Source organism: Rhincodon typus, chromosome 20, assembly GCF_021869965.1.
Source record: "Rhincodon typus isolate 14 chromosome 20, sRhiTyp1.1, whole genome shotgun sequence".
NCBI classification, from domain to species: domain Eukaryota; kingdom Metazoa; phylum Chordata; class Chondrichthyes; order Orectolobiformes; family Rhincodontidae; genus Rhincodon; species Rhincodon typus.
Genome location: NC_063351.1, coordinates 38,931,085 through 38,954,482, shown reverse-complemented (window position 1 = coordinate 38,954,482; position 23,398 = coordinate 38,931,085). Strand labels below are relative to the sequence as shown.

Sequence of the window (23,398 nt, the reverse complement as noted above, 5' to 3'; positions counted from 1 at the left end):
TAGGCCCGAAACGTCAGCCTTCCTGCTCCTATGATGCTGCTTGGCCTGCTGTGTTCATCCAGCTCTGCACCTTGTTGTCTCTTTCAGCACAACATGTTCTAGCCATGTATTTATAATAGTCCAGTACTTTCCAGAAGACTCTGATATTGCAGGTGTTAGATGAACAAACTGAATCTGGACTAATAAACTCCCACAGTTGTGAAGCAGGAATTCCGTATTTTTAGTCTGGTCTCAAAGTGCTTGTCATAGTACGTCTTTCAATAAAATGTTCACATCAGATTCAGTGAGAATCTTTTGGAACATTTCCTGTTTTAAATTTACAACAGTAGTAGATGCTACGTTTCGATACAAGCGAATACAATGTTGCAGATGGTTCTAAGTGAGGAAATGACAGCTACCAGAAGAATATTTGTCAGAACATGGAAAAAAAAAAATTCTGTGAGAAGACAAGGGAGTTGGGGCATACGGTAAAGATGCTGGAATGGCAAAGGCGCCGAGGTCAAGAGGCCATAGCCATGAGTAAAGGTTACACCTTCGGACTATTTGAGGTACAACCATGTCCTGGGAGGACAGGCCGGACTATGGACAGGCAAGGATCAGAAGAGGGTAGAGAGCCGGGGGCAGGGGGCAGAGTTTAGGAGCTTAGAAGCAGGGCAGGGGATGCCACTCTGTCTTGGAGTTATTTTCTAATCAACCTGTTCAGAGATGGTATTACACACCACTGGATCAGTTGGAACTTGAACTCAGGCCCCCACCCCGGCTCAGAGGTAGGGACATTACCACTCCACCGCAAGAGCCCTCACTCTATCTATTAGACACCCGGATTCAAGTCCCACCTGTTTCAGGAGTTGTGGAATAACATCTCTGAACAAGTTGATTAGAAAATAGTCTTTTGCTTTTAGATAGGACACCGTTTTGATTCGACAGTCTGTGTGGAGTTTGCACATTCTCCCCGTATCTGCGTGGGTTTCTGGCGGGTGCTCCAGTTTCCTCCCACAGTCCAAAGATGTGCAGGTAAGATGGATTGGCCATACTAAATTGCCATAGTGTCCAGGGATGTGCCGGCTAGGTCGATTAGCCATGGGAAATACAGGGTTACAGAGATAGGGTGGGTCTGGGTGGGATGCTCTTCAGAGGGGCGGTGTGGACTCGATGGGCTGAATGGCCTGTTTCCACACTATAGGGATTCTATGATGATAACTCTATGAACTGACATTGTCAAATCAGACTTTGCCAGGATCAAAGATGGCAGCGCCCGTGCTGTTGCAGGGGGAGCCAGAAGCGGAAGTGGCGCGGCCAGGGGGTGGGCTCAGGCGGTCCAGTCGGCGGCTGCAGATGGCGGCGCCATGGGCGGCGGGAGACGGGAACCGGCTCTGGAGGCTCCGGGATTTCGAGTCTATTACCGGCGGGGACAGCAAGCTGGAGCCCGAGCTGCAGGTGAGGGAGAGCTTTGCCTGGGTTTTCCGCCCGGGGAGCGGCTCTCGGAGCAGCCGGTGACTGACACGTGTGCGCGGCCGGGACCGGTGTCAGGGCCGGGGGCCTGAGGAAGAGGGAGCTGGGTCCAGGGGCCGGGGAGAGGAGGGGGCCGTTGCGGCGTCCGGAGAGGAGATGGGCGCACAGGGGACTCCTGTGTGTGTGTGTGTGTGTGTGTGTCCGTCCGTGTCCAGGGTTAACATCGAGGGTCAGAGGCATTGGAGCCGGCACCGGGACACGTGGGTGCGGCCGGGCCGGGCATCAGGAACCCCTCCCCGAGATCTGTTCCTTAGGGCGGCCGCGTGGAGACAGGAGGAAGCCATTTAGCCCATCGTGTCCGTGCTGGCCCAGTCCGGAACCGGTTCCGTGGGAATGCCGCTCAGAGGCAGCTCTGTGAAGCCGACGGAACACGGCGAACGGTCAAAGCTCTGGGTTTTCATGTGAGACCATCGGGGATATGGCTTTTTTTAAAGTAAGAAACAGGCTTGATGTTTTAGCTGTCTGCATCGTTAGTATGGTTCACCAAAAAGCTGGCCCGGTGCAGGTGAGAAATAAAGCTTAAATTTTACAAAGCCCGGCTTAAACCACACCTGGAATGGGAACATTTCTGGGCTGTAGATATGGGCCTCGGCAGTACGGACTTATGAAATTGTTACCTGGACTCCCCACGATTTAAATTACAGAGAAATAGTACAAAAACTCTGGTTGCATAACCTGGAATGAGCCAGAATGGTTAAGAAGTAAAATTGGGACATAATTCTGCACGCAAAAGGTGGTTAAAAATTTGTACTGTCTTAGGTAAATTGTAATTGAGACTAGACGAATTGGAATTTTTAAATCCTGAGGTTGATATGTTTTCTCCAAGTTATTGACTAATACGGGGTGAAGACGAGGTGTGATTAGCAGAAAGGGTTTAAGGTTTAAGTGGCTTCTTTATGAACCTGATCTGTCTCAAACTCAACCCATGACCCCACATGTCTTTCTGTTATGCCTTGTTGTTCCCATCTCCATCCTCCTCAAAAGGACCACTGTGGAAGTGACAGGTGACAATTGAGCTAAAAACCCACGCCGAATAAAATCTCAAAAAAAATCTAGCATGGACAATCATTGACTAAGAAACAGTGGATATGGCAGTTTGAATTGTTTCAGAGATAGTAGGAGCTGCAGATGCTGGAGAATCTGAGATAACAAGGTGTAGAGCTGGATGAACACAGCAGGCCAAGCAGCATCAGAGAGCAGGAAGGCTGACTTTTCGGCTCTAGACCCTTCTTGGGTCTAGGCCCGAAACGTCAGCCTTCCTGCTCCTCTGATGTTGCTTGGCCTGCTGTGTTCATCCAGCTCTACACCTTGTTACCTCGGATATGGGGGTTTGTTGCTTGGGTTTTGAGGCAATGGGTTATGCAGTCGTAGAGAATGGAAACAGACCCTTCGATCCAACTTGTTCATGCTGGCCAAGTTTCCCACTAGTCTAGTCTAAACTAAACTAGTCCCACTTACCTGCTTTTTGCCCATGTCCTTCTAAACTTTTTCTATTCACGTACCTGTCCTTTAAATGGTGTAACTGTACCTGCGTCTACCATTTCCTCTGGCAGTTCATTCCACATGTGAATCACCCGCTGTGAAAACGTTGCTCCTCAGGTCCCTTTTTAAATTTTTCTCCTCTCGCCTTAGAAATATGCCCTCCAGTTTTGAACTTGCCTACCCTAAGGAAAAGACTTTTACTATTCACCTTATCTATGCCCCTCAATGTACAGCCTCAATATGATGTCCCAACTTCTATATTAAATAGTCTGAGCAATTCAGGTCATGAGTGGCTGAGGTACTAATGCTGTGTCCGTTTCGAGAGTCGTACAGCACGGAAACGCAGCTCAATCCAACCATAATCCTGAACTAAACTAGTCGCACCTGCCTGCACTTGGCTCTTATCCCTCCAAACATTTCTCATTCGTGTACTTATTCAAATCTCTTTTAGATGTTGTAACTATACCAGCATCCACTGTTTCCTCTAAGTTCAATCCACACATGAACCACTTTGTGTAAAAATTGCCCTACATGTCTTTTTTTAAATCTCTCTCCTCTCACCGTCAAAGTACAATCCCTAGTCTTGAAACCTCCACCCCGTCCTAAGGAAAAGACACCTGTCATTTACCTTTTGTATACCCTTCATGTTTTATAAATCTTTATAAGGTCACCCTTCAACCTCCTATGCTCCAGTGGAAAAAAAAAGCCCCAGCCTCTCCTTATGACTCAAAGTCTCCATTCCTGCAAAATCCTGGTAAATCTCTCTGTGAAACCCCTCCAGCTTAATAGTATCCTTTCTATAACAGGGTTGTCCGAACTGGACGCAGTACTCCAGAAGAGGCCTCACTAATGTCCTGTATAACCTCAACATAACATTCCAACTCCTAACTCAGTGGTCTGAGCAGTGAAGGCAAGCATGCTAAGCGCATTCTTGATCTCTTCATAATCTTAGATGACATTCTTTGCTGTCCTCTATACCACCAATTTTAGTTTCATCCGCAAACTTACTAACCATGCGTTCTATATTCTCCTGTAAATCATTTGTATAAATGACGAGCAACAGTGGACCCAGCACTGATCCCTGTGGAACACTGCTGGTCACAGGCTCCAGTCCATAAAACATACCTCCACCATCACTCTCCTGCCATTAAGCCTATTCGGTATATAATTGGCAAGCTCACCCCGATTCCCATGTGATATAACTTTATTAATTAGTCTACCATGTGGTATTGGCTGTTGACTTGGTTTTTTTTTTGGCTTGAAGGGAATTGTGATGTGTTACGCTTATCTGTTTCCTTTTGGCTTCTTTCGATGTTCTATTCACACTGTGCTCATTCTGACTTGATATTGCCTCTGCACTATTTCCAGAATAAATCGTTGCTCATTGAGGAGAGTGAGAGGATTGTAAGAAGTTTGTTCTCGTTCCTTCTTGTTTACAATTGCTTTGAATTCATTTTAGGGTCAGAATCTCGAGGATTACCATTTACCTTCCAGCCTTCTCACCGTTGCAGATTCAGATGTGGAAGGGATTTCAGGAAGTTTTCCTGGTTGTATCGATCAGTCAATAATTTCGATAATTGAGGCTACAGCGCAAACAGAGGTGAGTTTTTAATAGTTGTGTATGCACTAAGATTCTTCCCATTGGGCATGGGTTGGCTAAATACCCATTAATGGGACACTGACACCTGGCCCAACAGGGATAAGTAATCTGTTTGAATGCTTATGTTGTTGTTCCTGTGAACGATGGATTGCTGAGACTGTTCTCGATGTTGAGTTTTGCAGTGACACTGTTAATAGCATTTCAAACTATTTCCCCATCTGGGTATTAGAGGGTGTTCCTGGTACTCCCTTGTCCCCATTCTCTGGGTGACCTTCAGACCTGCTAGGTTGATAACTGAGATTTCTGGGTCAAAATGCATCCTCTCTCCTATTGACTTGGGAATTGTGATATGTTACGCTGATCTGTTTTCTTCTGGTTTTTGTTGATTTTGAATTCACACTGTGCTCATTCTGACTCTGTCTGATATTGCCTCTGCTCTATTTCCAGAATAAATTGTTGCTCGATGAGGAGAGCGAGGCATCACTACTAACAGCCTTGACTGAGATACTGGATACTGTTGATGATGAAAATCCCTCTCCATTTGATTGCATTCCTGACTCTGAGATATTTGCCCCACCAAAGGATGAGCAAGAATGCCTTCTGGTACGTATGGACAAAGGTGTGAAGGCATGACCATGGCGTAGGGGGTTGCTGTCTGTTGTAAAAGCTTACTGGTTAATGTCAGTAATGTTACGGAGGAAGAGGTGCTGTTGACTCAGCTTGAATCTGATCAATTATAGAACGGTTGATCTCTTGATAGCTTTACCAAGAAAAGTTTAATAATACAAGAGGAAAATACTGATGCTAAGAACGTAAAATAAAACTAGAATATGCTGGGATTACTCAGCATTCTGGCTGTATTTGTACAGAGGCAGACCAAGCTAACTATCAGATCAGTCAGCTGTCATCAATTTATTAATCCCAATCTTGAAAGCTACAGGTTACCACAGCCATACATATAATTTTTTTGTAGGAAGTGTCTCCAATTGCTACATCCCTTTAAATCAAGAAGCAATCTTGTCTACATAATTGCTGAATAGATCAGGTCCAGTTTTGACACTTTTCCATCTAGTTTTATATTCCTTGTCAGTAAAGATAGATTACACACTTTTGAATCCTGTTATCATTTTGAATACCTCAATTAACCTTCTATACCTAAGGGAATACAAATATCATTATGCAACCTGTGAGTATACAGTAGACCTTTTAACCTTGAAGCTGCTCTGGTGAATCTGTACTGTAACCACTCCAAGGCTGATATGTCATTCCAGACATGCAGGGCTCAGCTAAACATACTGACTCCAGATTGAATCTGACCACAGCTCTTTACAACTGAAGCGTCACTTCCTCCCCTTTTTATTCTAGTTTCTTGACGCCACATTCTACTTGCCTTTCTGAATCCTGTTTGTACCTATGATTTTAGTACTTGAACACTCAAACCTATTTATACTCCCATAGCTCCCAATCTCTCAGCATTTGGCAAGAGCCTAATGGTATTATCACTAGACTGTTAATCCGGAAACTCGGCTAATGTTCTGGGGAGCCAGGTTCAAATCCTGCCACAGCAATGATGGAATTTGAATTCCATAAAGAATCTGGAATTAAAGGTCTAATGATGACCATGAAACCATTGCTCCTTGTCGAAGATATAATATCCTTCAGGGAAGGAAATCTGCCATCCTTACCTGGTCTGGCCTACATGTGACTCCAGACATGCAGCAATGTGGTTGAATCTGAATTGCCGTCTGGGTAATTAGGAATGGGCAATAAATGCTGGCCTAGCCAGTAATGCCAACATCCCAAGAGTGAATTAAAAACACAATTTACAAGTATTCAGATTTGATCATGGTGGATGAGTAACTTTCTCTTGTTGAGCTGCCTTTGTGCTCTCCTGTAGGCTCTGCTTCTCTCGTACACACTCTCATTTAATTTTGCTGTTTCTCAGGTTGGGCACCAGTCTTGTGCCATGCTTCCAGATGTGGGGAAGGAACCTTTCGGACACTTGGTCCTGTCTGCTCCCAGGGGTCTGAATGCCCAGTGGAGATCGGAGAAGCTCTTGAACAGAGGTTTTGGAGAGGAAACTTCACAGCAGCTTAGTGATGGCAAGGAAGAGGAAGAAGATGATCTGATTAGTAACGGTCAGGGTGCATCAGAGTCGGGACCCGGTGAATCACTGGACTTGCGGTTGGCTGAGCAGCTTGATGCAGCGGGGTTGGAGAACAACGTAACACTGGTACTTGAACGCAGTTCGTCACGTGCATATGATGTCCAGCATGTGTCGATGTCTGACCCAGTCAAGGATGTTCGTCTTCATCGTTTGCCCAATGGAGTGATATGTCTGGGGACAGACGCCGATCTAGCGGACAGCATGATTGAACTGGAGGTTCATGTGATCCAGGATAGTGAGTTGCAGGATCTGGAGTTACCAATGGTGCTTTGTGAGAGCAGTGAGCATCTGATACAAATGATAGGTGGGAATGACGAGGACCCTGTGCTGGCTGAAGACCCTGGTGCAGAGCGCCTGCCACAAACCTCAAAGCAACAGGAAGGCATGCCAGCCTCCTCAGTGGAGACCTCCCCAGACACAATGACAAGAGGAAAGTTGAGAAAAACAACAAAATCTGATGAGACTCCAGTTTCTGAGCAGCTGGACAATACTGAAACATCATGTCAACACCACCGTCTTGAGACCCAGCTTCAAGCAGCAGAAAATCAGGGAAGCTCCACCGAAGTCCAGCAGAAACAGGAGCGCTTGCTTGATCCTTCACAAGAATCTCAATTTCTAACCCAACAGACAGGAGTGGAACAAGGTGTGAGGAGAATCAAAACTAGAGGCAAAGTTACTGCTGGGAAGGAGAGTAACCAAGTTGTTACATCGAGCAAGGGTGCAAAGGAGCCAGAGAATCCATCGCCACCTGAGAGCCAGCCTGCATTGGGAGGCTGCAGTTCTCCCCAGTCAGTAGAGCCTCAGTCTGGGCATGGAGATACACTTGTAAATGAGGTCATACACCCTGAACAAACTCTGGAGAATGGTCCTGCCCCAGCGCCCCAGCACCCTGGGACCACTTCATCCCCAACATCACGATTGCCTGGTTGTGATATGCCATCTCCCGCTGTTCCCGAAACAACCATCAATGAATCCAAACTGCGATCAATCAGCCTCCAACAGTATCGACTGCGACTCCAACAACGGAAACGAGATGGTGTCCTCTCAGTGCATGAGAAACAAAAGCTTGGTACAGACACAAACAGCAAGAGCGCCTGGCCTGTTGTCCCCATTCAGTCCATTGTCCAGGGGGAGCTCAGCATTTTGCCACTAGAACCTGCTGGACACGTAGTCAGAAGGCAGGCCACTCCACTCCACCTCCAGGACTCTCCTCAAAGACAAACTGCACCCATCCAGGTCCCATCCAAGGATAGCCAGACCCCACCCACCAATCAAGGCCCCACACCCACTGCAAAACTGCCAACCTGCTATCCGACTCCATCCACTGTGGACCTACCTGCCAGCCACCTGGCTGCAAAACCTGTGACCCATCTGACTCCACCCAGTCAGCCCTTACCCACCCATCTGGCCCTGCCCCCCCCCCCCCCTGCCCCCGCCCCCTGTGCCCCTGCCTCCCCACCACCTGCCCCCGCCCCCTGTGGCCCTGCCTCCCCACCACCTGCCCCCACCCTATTTGCCCCCACCTCCTGTGGCCCTGCCCACATTCTCACCACCCAGCCATCACCTGACTCAAACCATTCTGACCTCATCTGCTCACCACATGGCCCTACCCTTTCTTGTCCCATCCAACCACTGTCTGACTCCACCCACTGTACCCACACCATTCCAACAGTTGGTCCCACCCACTTCGGCCCCACATGCTCTGCCTCTGGGTCTACCCACTTCTGCTCATGCTTCATTAGCTTCACCCGCCCCTGCTCAGGCTCCGGCCGATCTGGCCGCTCCGGCCCCTCTGGCCGCTCCTGCCCCTGCTCAGGCTCAGGCTCCGGCCCCTCTGGCCGCTTCTGCCCCTGCTCAGGCTCCATCCATTCCTGCTCTGGCCTCAGCTACGCTACAGCTGCCAAATGAGTCTCAGTACAGGACAAGGCAGAAAGTGGTGAAACCTCCAATTCTCCCAGACAGCTTGAAATCCCAAACCAAAACCTCAATCATGGACCCACAGCCTCAGCAAGTCCAGACCACATCAGTCCACAAACCCCTCGTCCCACTCACAGGAGCTCTACCCCCATCAACTCTGATACCGGGAGATTCAGAGCACCCATCGCTGATGCCTGCCATTGGGCCTTGCAATGCTGCTCCAGAGGTGGACATTCCACATGATCAGAATGACTTGCTGGCTGAATCTGTCCAGGTAACCACAATGCAGGCTCTGCCAGTCACATCTCCATCACCACCAATCCCTGAATGTCCTCCAGTGCAGGAGCTTCAGTCATCCAGGGGACCCCAGGCACGTGAAGGGAACGATCAGGGCACACCAAGCTCCTCAGTGGTGGTGAACAAAGCAAAGGACAACCTGAAAGGTGTGTAAAATAGCAATCATCTTGTCAAGGACACGCAAGGGATTTGTGAATGAATGAGGAAGATGTATGCCGGTAAATCCTGGCCAGTGTTGTTTTGGGATAAGAATGAGGTGGTCTCCATTTTGGTCTAGTCTGCAGCTGATTCCTGGCCTCTGCCAGACTCTATAAGTCATTTTTCTTAAGAGGACAGTTGCAGTGAATGTTGACAAGCTTTTCAGGTACTGGCATCAAAGCTAGACTCAATGGGCAGGGTCTTTATTTGCACTTTTATCCAGGATATTTAATAATGGTCAGGAGCAGATTCCCTATTCCATATAAGGCAGGCTAAGGATGCTAAAGGCAGTTGTGTTGCCTCAGGTGCATACTTTAGGTCAGCAAACATTGTGACTGATAAATGACTCCTTTACCTAGGATCTCCAGGCTACTGGTCATGTACGTAATGCATCTGATTTGAGATTTGGTGTTACAGCTTGATGCAGTCTGTGAAAAATGTTAATTTCTGATGCGTTTTGTTCTTAACTCTGCCGATAGAATATAAAACTATTCCTGGTCCCTCTATGATAATAAGGCCCTTCTCTATATATTAATTACACATTGCTTTTGCACTTACATTGATTACATTTCTTTATTCATTCATAAGTCCCAGCCCTAATTGCCTTTGGCCTGGCAAGCCACTCAATTCACTTTAAAGGGCAATGAAGGCCTGCATGTGGTCCAGACTGGATAAGGATGTGAAAGAGTCGATCAGGGCACATCAAGCTCCTCATTGGTGTCAAACAACACAAAGATTTCCTTCCTTAAAGAATTTCAATGAACCAGGTAGTCTTGTTATGACATTGATGGTAGTTTTGTAGCTGCCGTCACTGAGACTAGTCTTATATCCCAGATTTATTAGCTGATTTAAGTTCCGTTGCTGCCATGATGGGATTTGAATGCTTGCTTATGTGACATTTGCTTGTATCTCTGGTTTACTAGCTCAGTGTCATTACTGCTGCTCTGCCATCTCTCTCACACCACCCACCCCAAGTCAGTTCATTTATTGTACTAACTTAATTCTGATCATGATATCATGCTGCCAGATATGGTTACAATCTGAACTCAACACTCCTGGTGATATTTGAAATCTGAGGAGAGGCTGGGGTTCCTATAGTTGTTACCAGCACAGAATCCTACTTCCTGCCAGGTTGATACTAGAGAGCCAGAAGGCAGTGGTCTGTATTAGATGATTCTGGGGAGATGCTGGTGATGGGATTTTTGGTGGAGGGATAGGTAACTTGAGGGTTCTAGTGTTGAGTTGCTGATGGTTTTTGTTCCTCATTTCCAGCAGGTATTGAGGCAGCCGACCTGATGAGTTTGCTGGAACAGTTTGAAGTCACTGAGGGTGAGACAAATTTCTTTTTGGCATGTGTGGATAAGTGCAGGGGGCTGAGGCTGTACATGACAGTTAGGAACAGTGCACAGAGCTAGAGGCTGAGATTGGCTGGTGTTTCCTGCTGATTACGTTTTTGTTTCTTTTCCAGTGTCAGAGGAGTCACCCCCTGGGAACATCAAAGGGTGAGTACCAGTTGAGCTTTCAGACAAGAGCTGCATAACTGTTTCCTTCCTTAGGGGTCTGGCACGGGGTTGGGACACAGGACTTCCTGCTGGTGGCAAAGGATAGGAGAGTGAGCGTTCTGTGTTTTAGTCCTTTATTTTGGGAGTTGGGGACAGTGATGTGGTAGGGTGCTCTTTGCTCTGCCGGTGATTGAAATGACTTGTGTTTTCAGGCCAGAGGTTCCTGAGGAGCGGAAACTATTGGATCACATATTTGGAGCAGAATTGGCAAGTACAGCAGGTGAGCCTTGGCTGGAGGGATGTATACATGGGGTATTTAGGGGATGTGTGCACAGGGTTGGAAGTATGGATTGGTGAGTGGAGAGTGGGTGTTGAGGATGTGGGTACTAAGTGGAGGTAGTACGTTTGGATTAGAAGGTTCTGGCTTTTGTGGGGTGTTGCAGGATCTGGGCAGGCAATATGCTGGGCACTTGTGCCTGCTGGTCTTCAGCAATGGGCTGCTATCAATGACAGTCTGTACCTCTTTGTAGGTTTGACGCCACCGGCAACTCCACCGCATCAGATATGGAAATCACTACCCTCACCAGCGAGCTTTCTGGGCAAGCGGAAGTTACTGGAAACAGCTGAGGGCTTCGGGGGCTCTCCAGTCAGGACTGCGAAGCTGATTGATCCAAAGCCTTTGGTACAGAATAATCGGGCAAAGTGTTCAAGCCCCCAGTCTGCACTCAAGCCTCCACTTGCTGCTCCCTTTGGCTTTGGGGATCATATATATTGTTTGCCTAGAATCAGCACCCAGTCATCATCGCGCAATATCTCTCCGCCAGCTGTGGGCCAGCCGGATGTTGCCTGTCGTTGGAACATCAAGCGCCAAGCAAACATCACTATTAAACCCATTACCTCCTTGAATCGTCAGTGTCGAAGCCCAACTTCTCAGCACTGGGTAGGGGACAAGCAGCTAGGAACTGGCCCTGGTATTGAAAGGAACACATCACATTCCCAGAAGACATTGCATGGAGTTCAGGTCTCCTCCAACACACTTCCCACTGGAACAGGAAGCGCAAACCCGAATAAGAGCTTCTCATTGGCAGTGGACCAGCGGAATGTTGGATGTGAAACTGCAGAGAGAAACCATTGTGTAACTATAACTCCCTCTCCGAATGGAGAGACTGAGAGGGACAAACCCTTTGATTCTTCCCATTGTTCAAGAAGGACTTGGACCTCCCCGTGCTATAGGCGTCAGCGGTATACTAGCTCCTCCAGCTCCACATCCTGCTCCCGGTCCTGGTCCCGGTCCCGGTCCCGTTCCCATTCTCCTGCGCAGAAGAGGAGACGGTGAGACTCGAATGAAAATCCTTTGTTTGAACACTGAAGCAAAGCTGTTCAATATGTGGAAATATATATCTATATGCTTATGATTCAGTCTTAGAACTGACTGGTCCAGCTGAACCCCCTCAAGTTATTGAAAGTGATCCAAGTAAATAGGTTATTGAAATGCCATAGCAGGTAGAGAAAATGATCAAAAAGTTGAATGGAATGTTGGCCATCATATCTGAAGGACTAGAATACAAGGGAGTGAAAGTCATTTCCCAGCTGTACAAAACCCTGGTTACACCACAGCTGGAGTACAAGCCTAAATGTAACAGGAATAGGCCATTCTGCCCATTGAATCTACTCCTGCCTTTGGAAAGATCATAACTGATCTGACTGGTTTCGACTCCTTTTTCCAGCATGTCCCCCATCTCCTTGACATCCTTGCACGTCAAAAATCTGTATAACTTAACCTTCGATATGCTCCGTGACAGTGTTCATTGCATGTGGAAGAGAGTTCCACAGGCTAATGGCCCTTTGGGAGAAGGAAATGTTCCTCGTCTCCAGCTTAGATTGGAGAACCTATTTTTAAACTATTCCCCGAGAAGGGGAAACATCTTCTCAGCATTCACCCATCAAGCCCTCCACTGAAATTTTGTATTATTTCAATAAGATCACCCATCATTTTTCTAAACTCCAATGAGGATAGGTCCAACGTGCTTCTGGGCTGTTGTTAATCGTTGCAACATTGTACATCTTTTCTCCATTTGATACCCTTTCTAACTTCCTTAGTTAGCCATGAATTGCACATTCTTTCCATCTCGTCTCTTTCAAATTAAATGTAGCTTTGCTTAAAATGATGAAATATTTCCTTAAATGTATGTTACTGTTTCGCTTAACCATCTTAACTTTTAACCTGTTTTCTGTTCTAGTTTAGCCAACTAGGATCTTCAGATCATTGTCATTGCCTCTCATTTAAGTTTAAGATTCTGGTTTCAGACCCACATTTCTTACAAATTGAATGTGAAATTCTATCATTTTGTGATTACTCTTATCTAGAGGATACTTATATTACGACAGTGAGAATCCTGCAAATGAATCCCGTTTAATTGCATGTTGCTGAGTCTAAAATGGCCTTTACTGTGGTTGATTTCAGAATCTACTATTCTAAAACCTTCTCGAATATACTCTGAATTTGTCCTCCAATCTACTATTGCAAGTTTGATTAATCCAATCTAGATGACTATTAAAGCCTTACAAGATTATTGCAGTAGCTTTCTTACAAGCCTTCATTATTTCTCGATTTCTGCCCTACAATGGTGTTACTGTTAAGAGGCCAAGACACCACTCTTACCTTGTCTTTCCCATTTCTTATTTGCATGGCTTTATTGAGACTGCCACCCCACCACCTTTTCCTTTCTTCCTACCTTTCCAAAATGTCATTGTCCCAGCTATGGTCACTTGCCTGCCGTATCACTCATTTACTTCTGTTTCTGCAATAAATTCATCCATATTGTTTTGAATTCTTTGTGTATTCACATAAAGCGTCTTTGTTTCTACATTTTCATCATTTTCCTTTACTTAGTCATTATTTGCTGCTGTCTTATGATGTATAGCCTATCCCTTCCTGTCACATTCTGGTTATCATGACTTGCATTGCGATCCTGTGCTATTATGTTGTCCTCCCTCTTTAACTTCCAAATCTCCCCTCAGATGAACTTTTCTTCATCTCTTCTGTTTATAGCCCTCTTTACAGCCAGAATTATGTGATTCAAGGGAAGGTGTTGGGATACTGGCAATGTCACTGGACTTGTAATCCACAGCCCCTGTTAATGCTCTGAGGCATGTATTTGAATCCTATCCTGGTAGATGGTAAAATGTCATCGAGCTGGCTTGCACTCGTTCAGATGTTTCATCACCATGCGAGGTGACATCATCAGTGGAGCCTCCGATGAAGCGATGTTCTTCTACTCCACTTGGAATTTATACAGTCCGGTCCGTTATGGTGAGTTGTCATTTCTGGTTTTGATCCGTGTGGGTTTGTATATGGGGTCCAATTCTATATGTTTGTTGATTGCATTAAGGGTGGAGAACCATGCCTCTAGGAATTCCCATGTGTGTCTATGTTTGGCTTGGGCTACTATGGTTAGCTTGTCCCACTTGAACTGATGGCCTTCATTGTCTGAGTGTACCGATATTAAGGACAGTTTGTTGTGCCATTTTGCTGCGAGTTAATGTTCATGTATTCTGATTGCTAGTTTCCTTCCTGTTTGCCTGATGTAATGTTTGTGGCGATCATTGCATGGTGTTTTTTAAACCACATTGGTTCTGCATGTTGTGGAAATGGGGTCTTTAATCCTTGTAAGTGTTTGTCGTAGAGTGGCTGTGGTTTTGAGAGCCACCATGATTCCTAGTGGGCTTAGGAGTCTTGTTATCAGTTCCGATATGTTTTTGATGTAGGGTAGTGTGGCCAGTGTGTTAGGTCATACTGTGTCCTCCGGTTGTTATCTATTTAGTGGGCATCTGTGGATGAAGTTGTGGGGATATCTGTTTATAGCGAGGATTTTGTATAGGTACTCTTCCTCTTTCCTGTGTAGTTCCGGGGTATTGCTGTGAGTCCTGGCCCGTTTAAATAGTGTCCTAATGCAGCTTTGTTTGTGCATGTTGGGGTGGTTGCTGTGGAAGTTGAGGATTCGATCAGTGTGGGTTGCTATTTTTGTGTACTGAGGTTTGGAACACAAACCCACAGCCACTCTACGGCAAACACTTACAAAGATTAAAGACCCCATTCTCACAACATGCAGAACCAACGTGGTTTACAAAATACCATGCAACGACTGCCACAAGCATTACATCGGACAGACAGGAAGGAAACTAATCATCAGAATACATGAATATCAACTAGCAGCAAAATGGCACTACAAACTGTTCTTAATATCGGTACAGCCAGACAATGAAGGCCATCAGTTTAACTGGGACAAGGTAACCAGAGTAGCCCAAGCCAAACATAGACACGCCCAGGAATTCCTAGAGGCATGGTTTCCACATGTAATGCAATCAACAAACATACAGAATTGGACCCCATATACAAACCCACACAGATTAAAACCGGGAATGAGACTGCTCACCATAACGGACCAGACAGTATAAATTCCAAGCAAAGTAGAATAACATCACTTCATCGGAGGCTCTACTGATGATGTCACCTAGCATGGTGACAAAATGTCTGAACAAGAACAAGCCAGCTTGGCAAGCAAGTCAACAACCTCACCCACAACCCGAACTACAGATCTCTGCCAAAACTTTAAAGATTGTAAAATCTGAATTCACTTCTTAAAAAGAATAGCTGGAATTAACAGCTAATCTAAGGGAGACCATGTGACACTTGTTGATTGTGTAAAACCCCACCTGGTTCGCTAATGCCCTTTACAGAAAGAAAACTGTCTTCCTCACCTGCTTTGGCCTGCTTTTTATTCCAGGCCCATAACAATGTGGTTAAGTCTAATTGCCTTCTGGGTTATCGGGAATGGGCAATAAATGCAGACCTAGCCAGAGATACCCACATACCATGAAAAGGTTGGTACTGTGGTTCGGACAAAAACCATCTTCCTCTGTTACAGCTCCCTTTTCCCCCCACTGGTGCCAATGCCCCATGAATGAAAACCCAATTCTTCCATGTCAGTCTTTGAACCATGCATTCAACTGTCTGGTGTGGAAGAAGTGATCATATTTATCCTATGCAAGTTTGCCTGTGATTCAGGCATTATCACCTTTTGTGGTTCTGCTTTCTAATTTAGTCCCTAGCTGCTTGTACTCTCTTAGCAGAATCTCCTCCTTAGATCTGTCCATGTTGTTGGTATCCACCTGGACCATGACATCTCCCCTCGCACTCTAGTTTCCTGTTCAGCTTTTGAGATATGTCCTTAAAACTGGCATCAAGCGAGCAATATAGCCTGCAGGACTCAAAGTTCTCACTTCCTGGGAATCCAATGGATTCCCCTCACTGTTCCTTTTTACATGTGTTCCTTTTTACTTCCACCTGCTTGAGTAGCTCCCAGCAGTACAATGCCGTGGTCAGTTTCCTCCTCTTCCCTGCAAACGCTCGTCTTGTTCACACAAGTTGCGAGAACTTGGAACTTTTTGTACAGTTGCAAGGGTTAAAGTTTCTTCACTGTTCCCTTCTGGATCCCCATATCCACCTCTCCTACAGTCGCGTCTTCCTTTCCCTGACCACAGACAAAATCTGAGGTACCTAGCCTTATACCACTTCCTGCTGCATCAATATCAGACGCTCAAGTCCAGCTCAGCAATCTGGAGCCAGTGTTCCTTAAGCTGCAGATAGTTACTGCGTATGTGGTTGCTGTGGGTCACACCAGTGTCCACAGGTACAATATACCACCTGTCCTACAATTTTTGTTGTGTTTCACTAATAAGGTTTCAAATTTAGAAATAGCACTCTAATGTCTGCATTTATATCAAGAAATTTAATTAGTTATGCTATAAATTTAATACAGTACTTATACATGTCCTGGTTTAAATTATTTTCTGTATGTAGACCCCAACCCATTAAATAATCACCTACTTGCTCACTTAAAACCTTGAGCATACACCGACTAGTCGGAGTTAATACAAATAATAAAAGCAGTACCTCCCCCACCCCAACACGGAATTCCCAAATTAGTATTTAGACCTCAGTATGTGCTACAATTGGGAGCTGATGACTCATGTCCAGGTTGTAACTGTAAAGTTGGCTTCCTGCTGCAGTCAGTAACTCCACTCATTTTTGATCAGTTAGCAGAGGAAGGTGCAGGTGGTAATATCACTGGATTAGTAATCCAGAGCTTTAGGATAATGCTGTGAGGACATGGCTTCAAATTTATGAAAAAACTGAAACATGATGCTAGTCTCAGGAATGTTCAGCACTGCCATTGGTTGTCATAGAAATGGGACTCCATACCCACAACAATGTGGTTGACTGTTAACTTTTTCCTGAAATGTCCCTAATGACACTAAAGTTGAGACCAGTTTGGGATGGGCAACAAATGTTGACCTTGCAACTGACACCCACATTCCATGCAAAAATAAACTTCTTAAAAATCTGTCACAAAGTTATGTTAACTGAGCAAGCACTGCTGTCTTTCTAGTGGCAGTACTGAAGAGCCTTTATTTCAAGGCCTGGTCTGGCGTAATGAGTGGATGTGAAGGGCCGAAAGTATTTCAACAAAGAACAGGGAAGATCTCCCCTCCTGATTATTCAGTGTTTATCCTTCAACTGATGTCACTAGGACATTTATTGGGTAATTTCCACTTTAATGTGTGTAGGATTCTCCATGAATTGTATGCTGACAATTCAAAGCAATTTCAATAGTTGTAAGTACTCTGAATGTCTTGAGGTGATGGAACTTCTGGTCAAACGCAAGTCTTTGTAACTTTGACTAAATGTGTCCAGGGCAATGCAAATAATGAAGAGAGACTCATATTCTTTTGGACTTCGAGTAAAAATCAGGAGTAATGTTACACCCAGAGCCTGTTCTGCTTTGTTTTTCATAGAGCTATTGTTTATAAACAAGAGTAGGTTAGTTTTATTCTGGAAATATTGCCTTTTCACCACCTTTGGCTCGAGCTTATTGTCTTTCTTACCAACTCTGCGTGGGCACCATTAAACATTGTTTTGTAACAGGGATAGTTACAGCAAGGAGAGCTGAGGGATTTTGTTCATGTTCTACCATTAACCCCTTTCTGCTTGGAAACAGATATTGCAGGAGACGATCCCGTCATTCTCGACATAGTTCACGATCAGATTCCAGATCGAGCTCACGTTCCAGATCATGTTCAAGATCAAATTCAAGATCTGACTCTGGATCTAGATCCAGATCAAGATCATCACGAAGACGCAGTGTTCATATGAGGTAACAAATCACTGAGCCTGCAGGGAGAATAGCAAAAATGGGTTGTTCCTGACATGCACAGGAGGGTGTCCTGTATTGAGTGGGTTGGAGGATATTTCCTGAGCTGGGACACCTAGCAGTCAAGATGACTTGTCTATCAGGGCTGGGTGTCAGTGGGGAATGATGGGGTGCCAGGGTGGGACTGTGGGATCACCCTCATGCACTGTTTGTTGCTGCTGACAGGTTCTGTGTACATTTGAATTGTTGCTGTTTCTCTAGTTATTTCACAGATACTTATGATGATTTTTCTGAGGAACCAAGACATCGATACTCGAGGGCTCGCTCACAAAGAATTAATCAGCGACGGGAACTCGCAATAGTAAGCCCTGTATTCTTCTACTACAGCTCAGCTTAGATTGAGCCTACAAAACAAGATCCCTGACCCCAGCCTCCCCACGCTGTTGGAAGGTGATCCTGACCCCTGGTTCCCTGCTCTCTGTGGAGCTGGCGGAAGGGGAGCAAATCCATGACCCAGGTTATCACCACCTATTTTCCACCCCCCTTGCTGTTCAGTCTACATCAGTAGCTGGGTACGGATGACCATTGGTGTAAATAATGTGTGTATCACTGTGGATCCAAGCGAAAGGACAGTATTTCAAGTTACATTCTGATCTATTTCCAAATAGGAGGAACGGCGAGTTGTTTATGTTGGGAAAATCCGGAATGGGATGTTGCGTGAGGAACTGAGGAGGCGATTTGAAGTGTTTGGAGAAATTGAGGATTGCAACATTTATTTCAGGAGTGAAGGGTAAGATTAATGCCTGCTGAATTTTGATCTGGAATGGGGGGTGTGATTTTACACTTGCTGTTTCCTGCCCAGAAATCATAAACACCTTTTGTGAGACTCTTGTGTGCAATACAGTTGGTCTTTATGATCTGAGTTATTTTGTTCTTTGTGGTTGTGGCCATCACCAGCAAGATTGCAACAGTATCCAGGTTTGGGCTGACAAGTGCCAAGTAACATTTGTGCCACACAAATGCCAGGCAGTGATCATCTCCAATAAGAGACAATCTCACTACCGCCCTTTGACATTCAGTGGTGTTAACCGTCACTGAATCCCCCACTATCATCATCCTGGAGGTTACCATTGATCAGAAAGTCAATTGGACTCGCTGCATTAACAGTGGCTACAAGAGCAGGTCAGAGGCTAGGAATATTGCAGCAAGTAACTCACCACCTGACTCCCCAAAACCAGCTAAAAGACAAGTCAGGAGTGTGATGGGATACTCCCCACTTGTTTGGATGGGTGCAGCTCTAAAAACACTCGAAGCTTGCACACTGCTTAATTGGCACAACATCCACAAGCATCCAGCCCTGCCACCGCCGACATTCAGGAGCAGCAGTGTGTACTATCTCCAGGATGCACGGTAGGACTTCACCAAAGATCTTCAGACAGCACTTTCCAAACCCATGACCACTTCCATCTAGAAGGACAAGGGCAGCAGATACATGGGAACACCACCACCTGCAAGTTTCCCTCCAAGCCACTCATCACCCTGAATTGGAGATGTATTCTTCATTATCGCTGGATCAAAATCCTGGAATTCCCTCCTTAGGGCATTGTAGGTCAACCTGGAGCACTTGGACTGCAGTGGTTCAAGAAGACAGCTTGCAACCCACTTCGAGGACAACTAGGGACAAGCAAAAAATGCTAACAGCCAGCAACACCCATGTCCCACAAGTGAATAAAATAAATCTATTTACCATTTCTAACTGCACTGTACTCCCCTCCAGCTGCATAGGCCATTCATTACTATTTCTGCTTTCTGTCCCTTGGTACATTTTGCATTCAAGTTGCCACTCTCTTTACTTTCAGGGGCTTGTTACTAAATTTTATTTTTTTAAATTCTTCCATGGGATGTCAGAGAGGCTGGCAAGGCATTTGTTGCCCATCCCTAAATGTGCTTGCCTGCAGTGGGTGCAGTTTGTGATTTTTCTCTGCTCTTTGTTTTATTGAAATCTGGTACAATTTAATGTTTCGTTGTGTTTAGCAACTCATGAATTTCTAGTCAACCTAGGTTTTTTAATGTTTTCTAACTGGAGAACGTTCCTTTCAGAGATAACTATGGGTTTGTCACGTACCGTTACACATGCGATGCATTTGCTGCTATTGAGAATGGACAGACGTTGCGTAAACCTGATGAGCTGCCCTTTGACCTCTGTTTTGGTGGCCGGCGGCAGTTTTGTAAAACGAATTATGCAGATCTAGGTGAGTTCAAGAAAATGCAAATTGGAGTTTGGCCTGTAGTTTTACCTCCATTCCAGCCACATCCAGCATCATCTCAGCATCGGAGCGGATTAATGCATAGAATTCCTACAGTGTGGAAACGGGCTATTGAGCCCATTTCAACCCTCCAAAGAGAATTCCACCCAGATCATCCCCACCCTATCCCCATAACCCTGCATTTCCCATGGTTAATCCACGTAACCTGCACATTTTTGGACTGTGGGAGGAAACCAGAGCACCTGGAGGAAACCCACGCAGACATGGAGAGAACATGCAAACTCCATGGAGAGAACATGCAAACTCCACAGAGACAGTCTCCCGAGGGTGGAATCAAACACAGATCCCTGGTGCTGTCAGGCAGAAGTGCTAAGCACTCAGCCACAGTGTGGCACCACCCCCCCGCCCCCCGCAAAAAATGTTATTGACCAGGGATGTCTGGAAGGACAGTGTGTGATCATCAGTCCTGTTGCAAACATAATTTATTTCACTATTGTGGGTGAATGTGGGGTTACTCCTGGCTGTATCAGGGATGAATAGTGTGGTATCACTTCTGCCTGTATTGGGGTGATTTTATTTTTCCATTAATAGGATGTAAGCTGCAGAACCAACATTATTTATTGCCACAGTTATCCTGGAGACGGTAGTGGTGAACTATCATCTTGAGCTGCTTGCAGCTTGTGGAGATAGTCATTACTTGGCATTTGTGTGGGCTGTATGTCAACTGGCACTCAGCCCAAATCTAAGTGTTGTCTCGAGCCCAAGTGTTTTCCAGATCCTGCTGTATGTAAACGCAAATGTTTCAGTATCTGAGCACTAATCAATAATGCAATTATGAGCATCCCCACTCTGACTTTATGATGGAAGGAAGGCCTTAGGTGAATCAACTGAAGATGTTTTGGCCCAGGACATTGCCCTGATGAACTCCTGCAGAGATGTCATGAAGTTGAGATGACTGACCTCCAATAACCATAACCATCTTCCTTTGTACTAGGTATAATTGCAGCCACACTGAGAGTTTTCCTCTGATTCCCGTTGGTACAGTTCTTCTAGGGTTCTAATTGTGGTTTTGATGTCAAGGGCAGTCATTTTCACCCTGTCTCTGCAGTTCAGCACTTTTGTCTGTGTTTGGACCAAGGCTGTAATAAGTTGCTAGTGGAACCCAGAGTTACTACTGGATGTACTGAAGGTGAATCTAATGATATGTCAGAGATTAATTGGAGAAAATTTTCTCTTTCAGATTCCAGTCATGCAGACTTCAGTTCTTATTCAACCAAAAGCAAGTTTGACTCTTTAGACTTTGACACTTTATTAAAACAGGCCAAACGGAGTCTTCGGAGGTGACAGCAGTGACTGCGGAGGAGGGGAAGGGAGTGCAAGGGAGATGCAAGTCTGAAGACATTGTGTCTCCTGTTTACATGCTGCTACCGGATCAGATTGAGATTTATATATAAACTCTAGGTGTCTGTGACTGACAGGATGCAAGAAGTGTCTTGCCATCTGCGTCAAACAGTTCACACTTGAGAGATAAAAAGAAATCCTCTTTTTAAAAAATCAAATAAAATATATCTGCTAAATGCAGCTGGTGATCATTTCAAAATGCCAGTTGGAGAGGAAAGAGAGTCTGATTTGTGAGTGATAGACTGAATGCGAGATGGGAAAGGAGAGTGTGGAGTGTGTTAGGGAAGGCAGAAACTAATGGACGCGCGTGGAGAGTGGGTGTTGGGGGAGAAAGGTGAACAGTGGGAAGTCGTGTTGCTATTTAATCTGCTTCTACCTCAGAAGATTTCAGATCCAACAATTGCTGCACAAAACATCTTGCTGAGATCACAAATGGGGTTCTGCCAAATGGCAAGTCTCCGTGTCTAGTCTTGCTTTTCTGCCAAAGTAAACAGCCTGTCCTCCTTCACTTGAAAGTACTTTAGCTTGGGTACAAACTTTGGTACTTTCTCCTGTATACTCAAGTCTAGGTCATTAATATATTCTCAGAAAGAGGAGTGATCCTAATGCCATTCCTTGGGGAGCACCTTCCTTCACTCCTCCAATCTGATAAACCAGCTATTCATTACTATTTCTGCTTTCTGTCCCATGACACATTTTATATTCAAGTTGCTGTTCTCTTTGATCTGAGGGGTTTGTTAATTTTTTTCCTAAGTTCTTCCGTGGGATATTGGTACCACTGCCATTTGTTGTCTGTCATTAATTATCCTTTGGCTGTGTGACTCACTGGGCCATCTCAGAGGGCAGTTATGCAAAAATGACATTGCTGTGGATCTGTAGATCAGACTGGTAAAGGACAGCAGATTTTCACCAGGTGTATGTCACCATCACGGAGTCTAGGTTTCAGTTCCAGACTGTGAACTAAATTTCAATTTCATCAGCTGTATGATTGTATTTGAAACTGTATGTTCAGAGCATTAACCCTGGATCTCTGGATTACTAGCAGTGGTGACAGTAATACAATGACAGGCCACAATTTTCATTTAATCCAATTTCTTGAAAGTACGTATATATGTGCTGCTTCATTACTATGAGCCTGATTTTTGTATACTAAAAGCTATATTTCGGTACACCAGGCCCTATTTTTTGCAAATGGAAATAACATATGCTACTCCTGTTTAAATTGAATAAAATAGATGATAGCTATTCTATGGTTCTTTGTTCAGGGGAACAACTTGACCAATCAGAGTCTACCTGTCTTGTTTAAAATTTTAAAATGCTTGGCATTTAATTGTCAATCATCAGTAACTGGTGCATTCTCCACAGCAATGCCACTGCTAATCAGATTTCATTGGCCAACCAATACAATATAAATGTTTTTGCTTTGCATTGGAATTCATATGAATTGTACTGACATATACAAAATGAAAAAGTTTGACCAAACTCTTTTTTTATCAAACTTTTTCATTAGTAATGCCTACGTTCTATACTATAAAATGGCTATAAAATTAGTATCGGTTAAAAAGTGGTACAGGTCCAATTTATAGGATTGAAACTTGACAAATTCCTCGGACACTGCTCTACATACCAAAGTCTTAAAAGAGGAGTTGATAGTGATTCTCTGGTGCTCATCTTTCAAAATTCTATAGATTCGCAATTAGTGTCTGTGGGTTGGAAGTTTGTGACTGTAATCTCAAAACTTGGAGGAGAGAAAACTGGGAACTACTGGCCTATTAGCTTGGCAACAGTAGTCAGGAAAATACTAGAATTTATCAGAAAGGTTGTGGTGACTAGACACTTGT

General features: G+C 45.0%; 1 protein-coding gene across 1 annotated transcript; it reads left to right on the top strand.

The window, feature by feature from the left end:
* Positions 1-1,308: 1,308 nt before the first annotated feature.
* Positions 1,309-21,724, top strand: LOC109912688 (peroxisome proliferator-activated receptor gamma coactivator-related protein 1-like). The gene is made up of 14 exons (XM_048609211.1): positions 1,309-1,437; positions 4,454-4,594; positions 5,042-5,197; positions 6,540-8,182; positions 8,319-9,121; positions 10,446-10,502; positions 10,642-10,675; positions 10,888-10,955; positions 11,206-12,007; positions 17,737-17,892; positions 18,151-18,250; positions 18,558-18,679; positions 19,990-20,141; positions 21,397-21,724. Exons 1-14 carry the CDS (start codon positions 1,336-1,338, stop codon positions 21,498-21,500), a joined length of 4,440 nt encoding a protein of 1,479 aa, XP_048465168.1. The 5' UTR covers positions 1,309-1,335; the 3' UTR covers positions 21,501-21,724.
* The last annotated feature ends 1,674 nt before the right edge of the window (positions 21,725-23,398 follow it).

Bases quoted from the DNA above. Each gene is read 5' to 3' on its own strand.
- LOC109912688 (XM_048609211.1), top strand. From the start codon at position 1,336: ATGGCGGCGCCATGGGCGGCGGGAGACGGGAACCGGCTCTGGAGGCTC. The intron at 10,503-10,641 runs GTGAGACAAATT...TTTCTTTTCCAG, and splicing joins ACAGTTTGAAGTCACTGAGG to TGTCAGAGGAGTCACCCCCT. The intron at 12,008-17,736 runs GTGAGACTCGAA...GCTTGGAAACAG, and splicing joins CCTGCGCAGAAGAGGAGACG to ATATTGCAGGAGACGATCCC.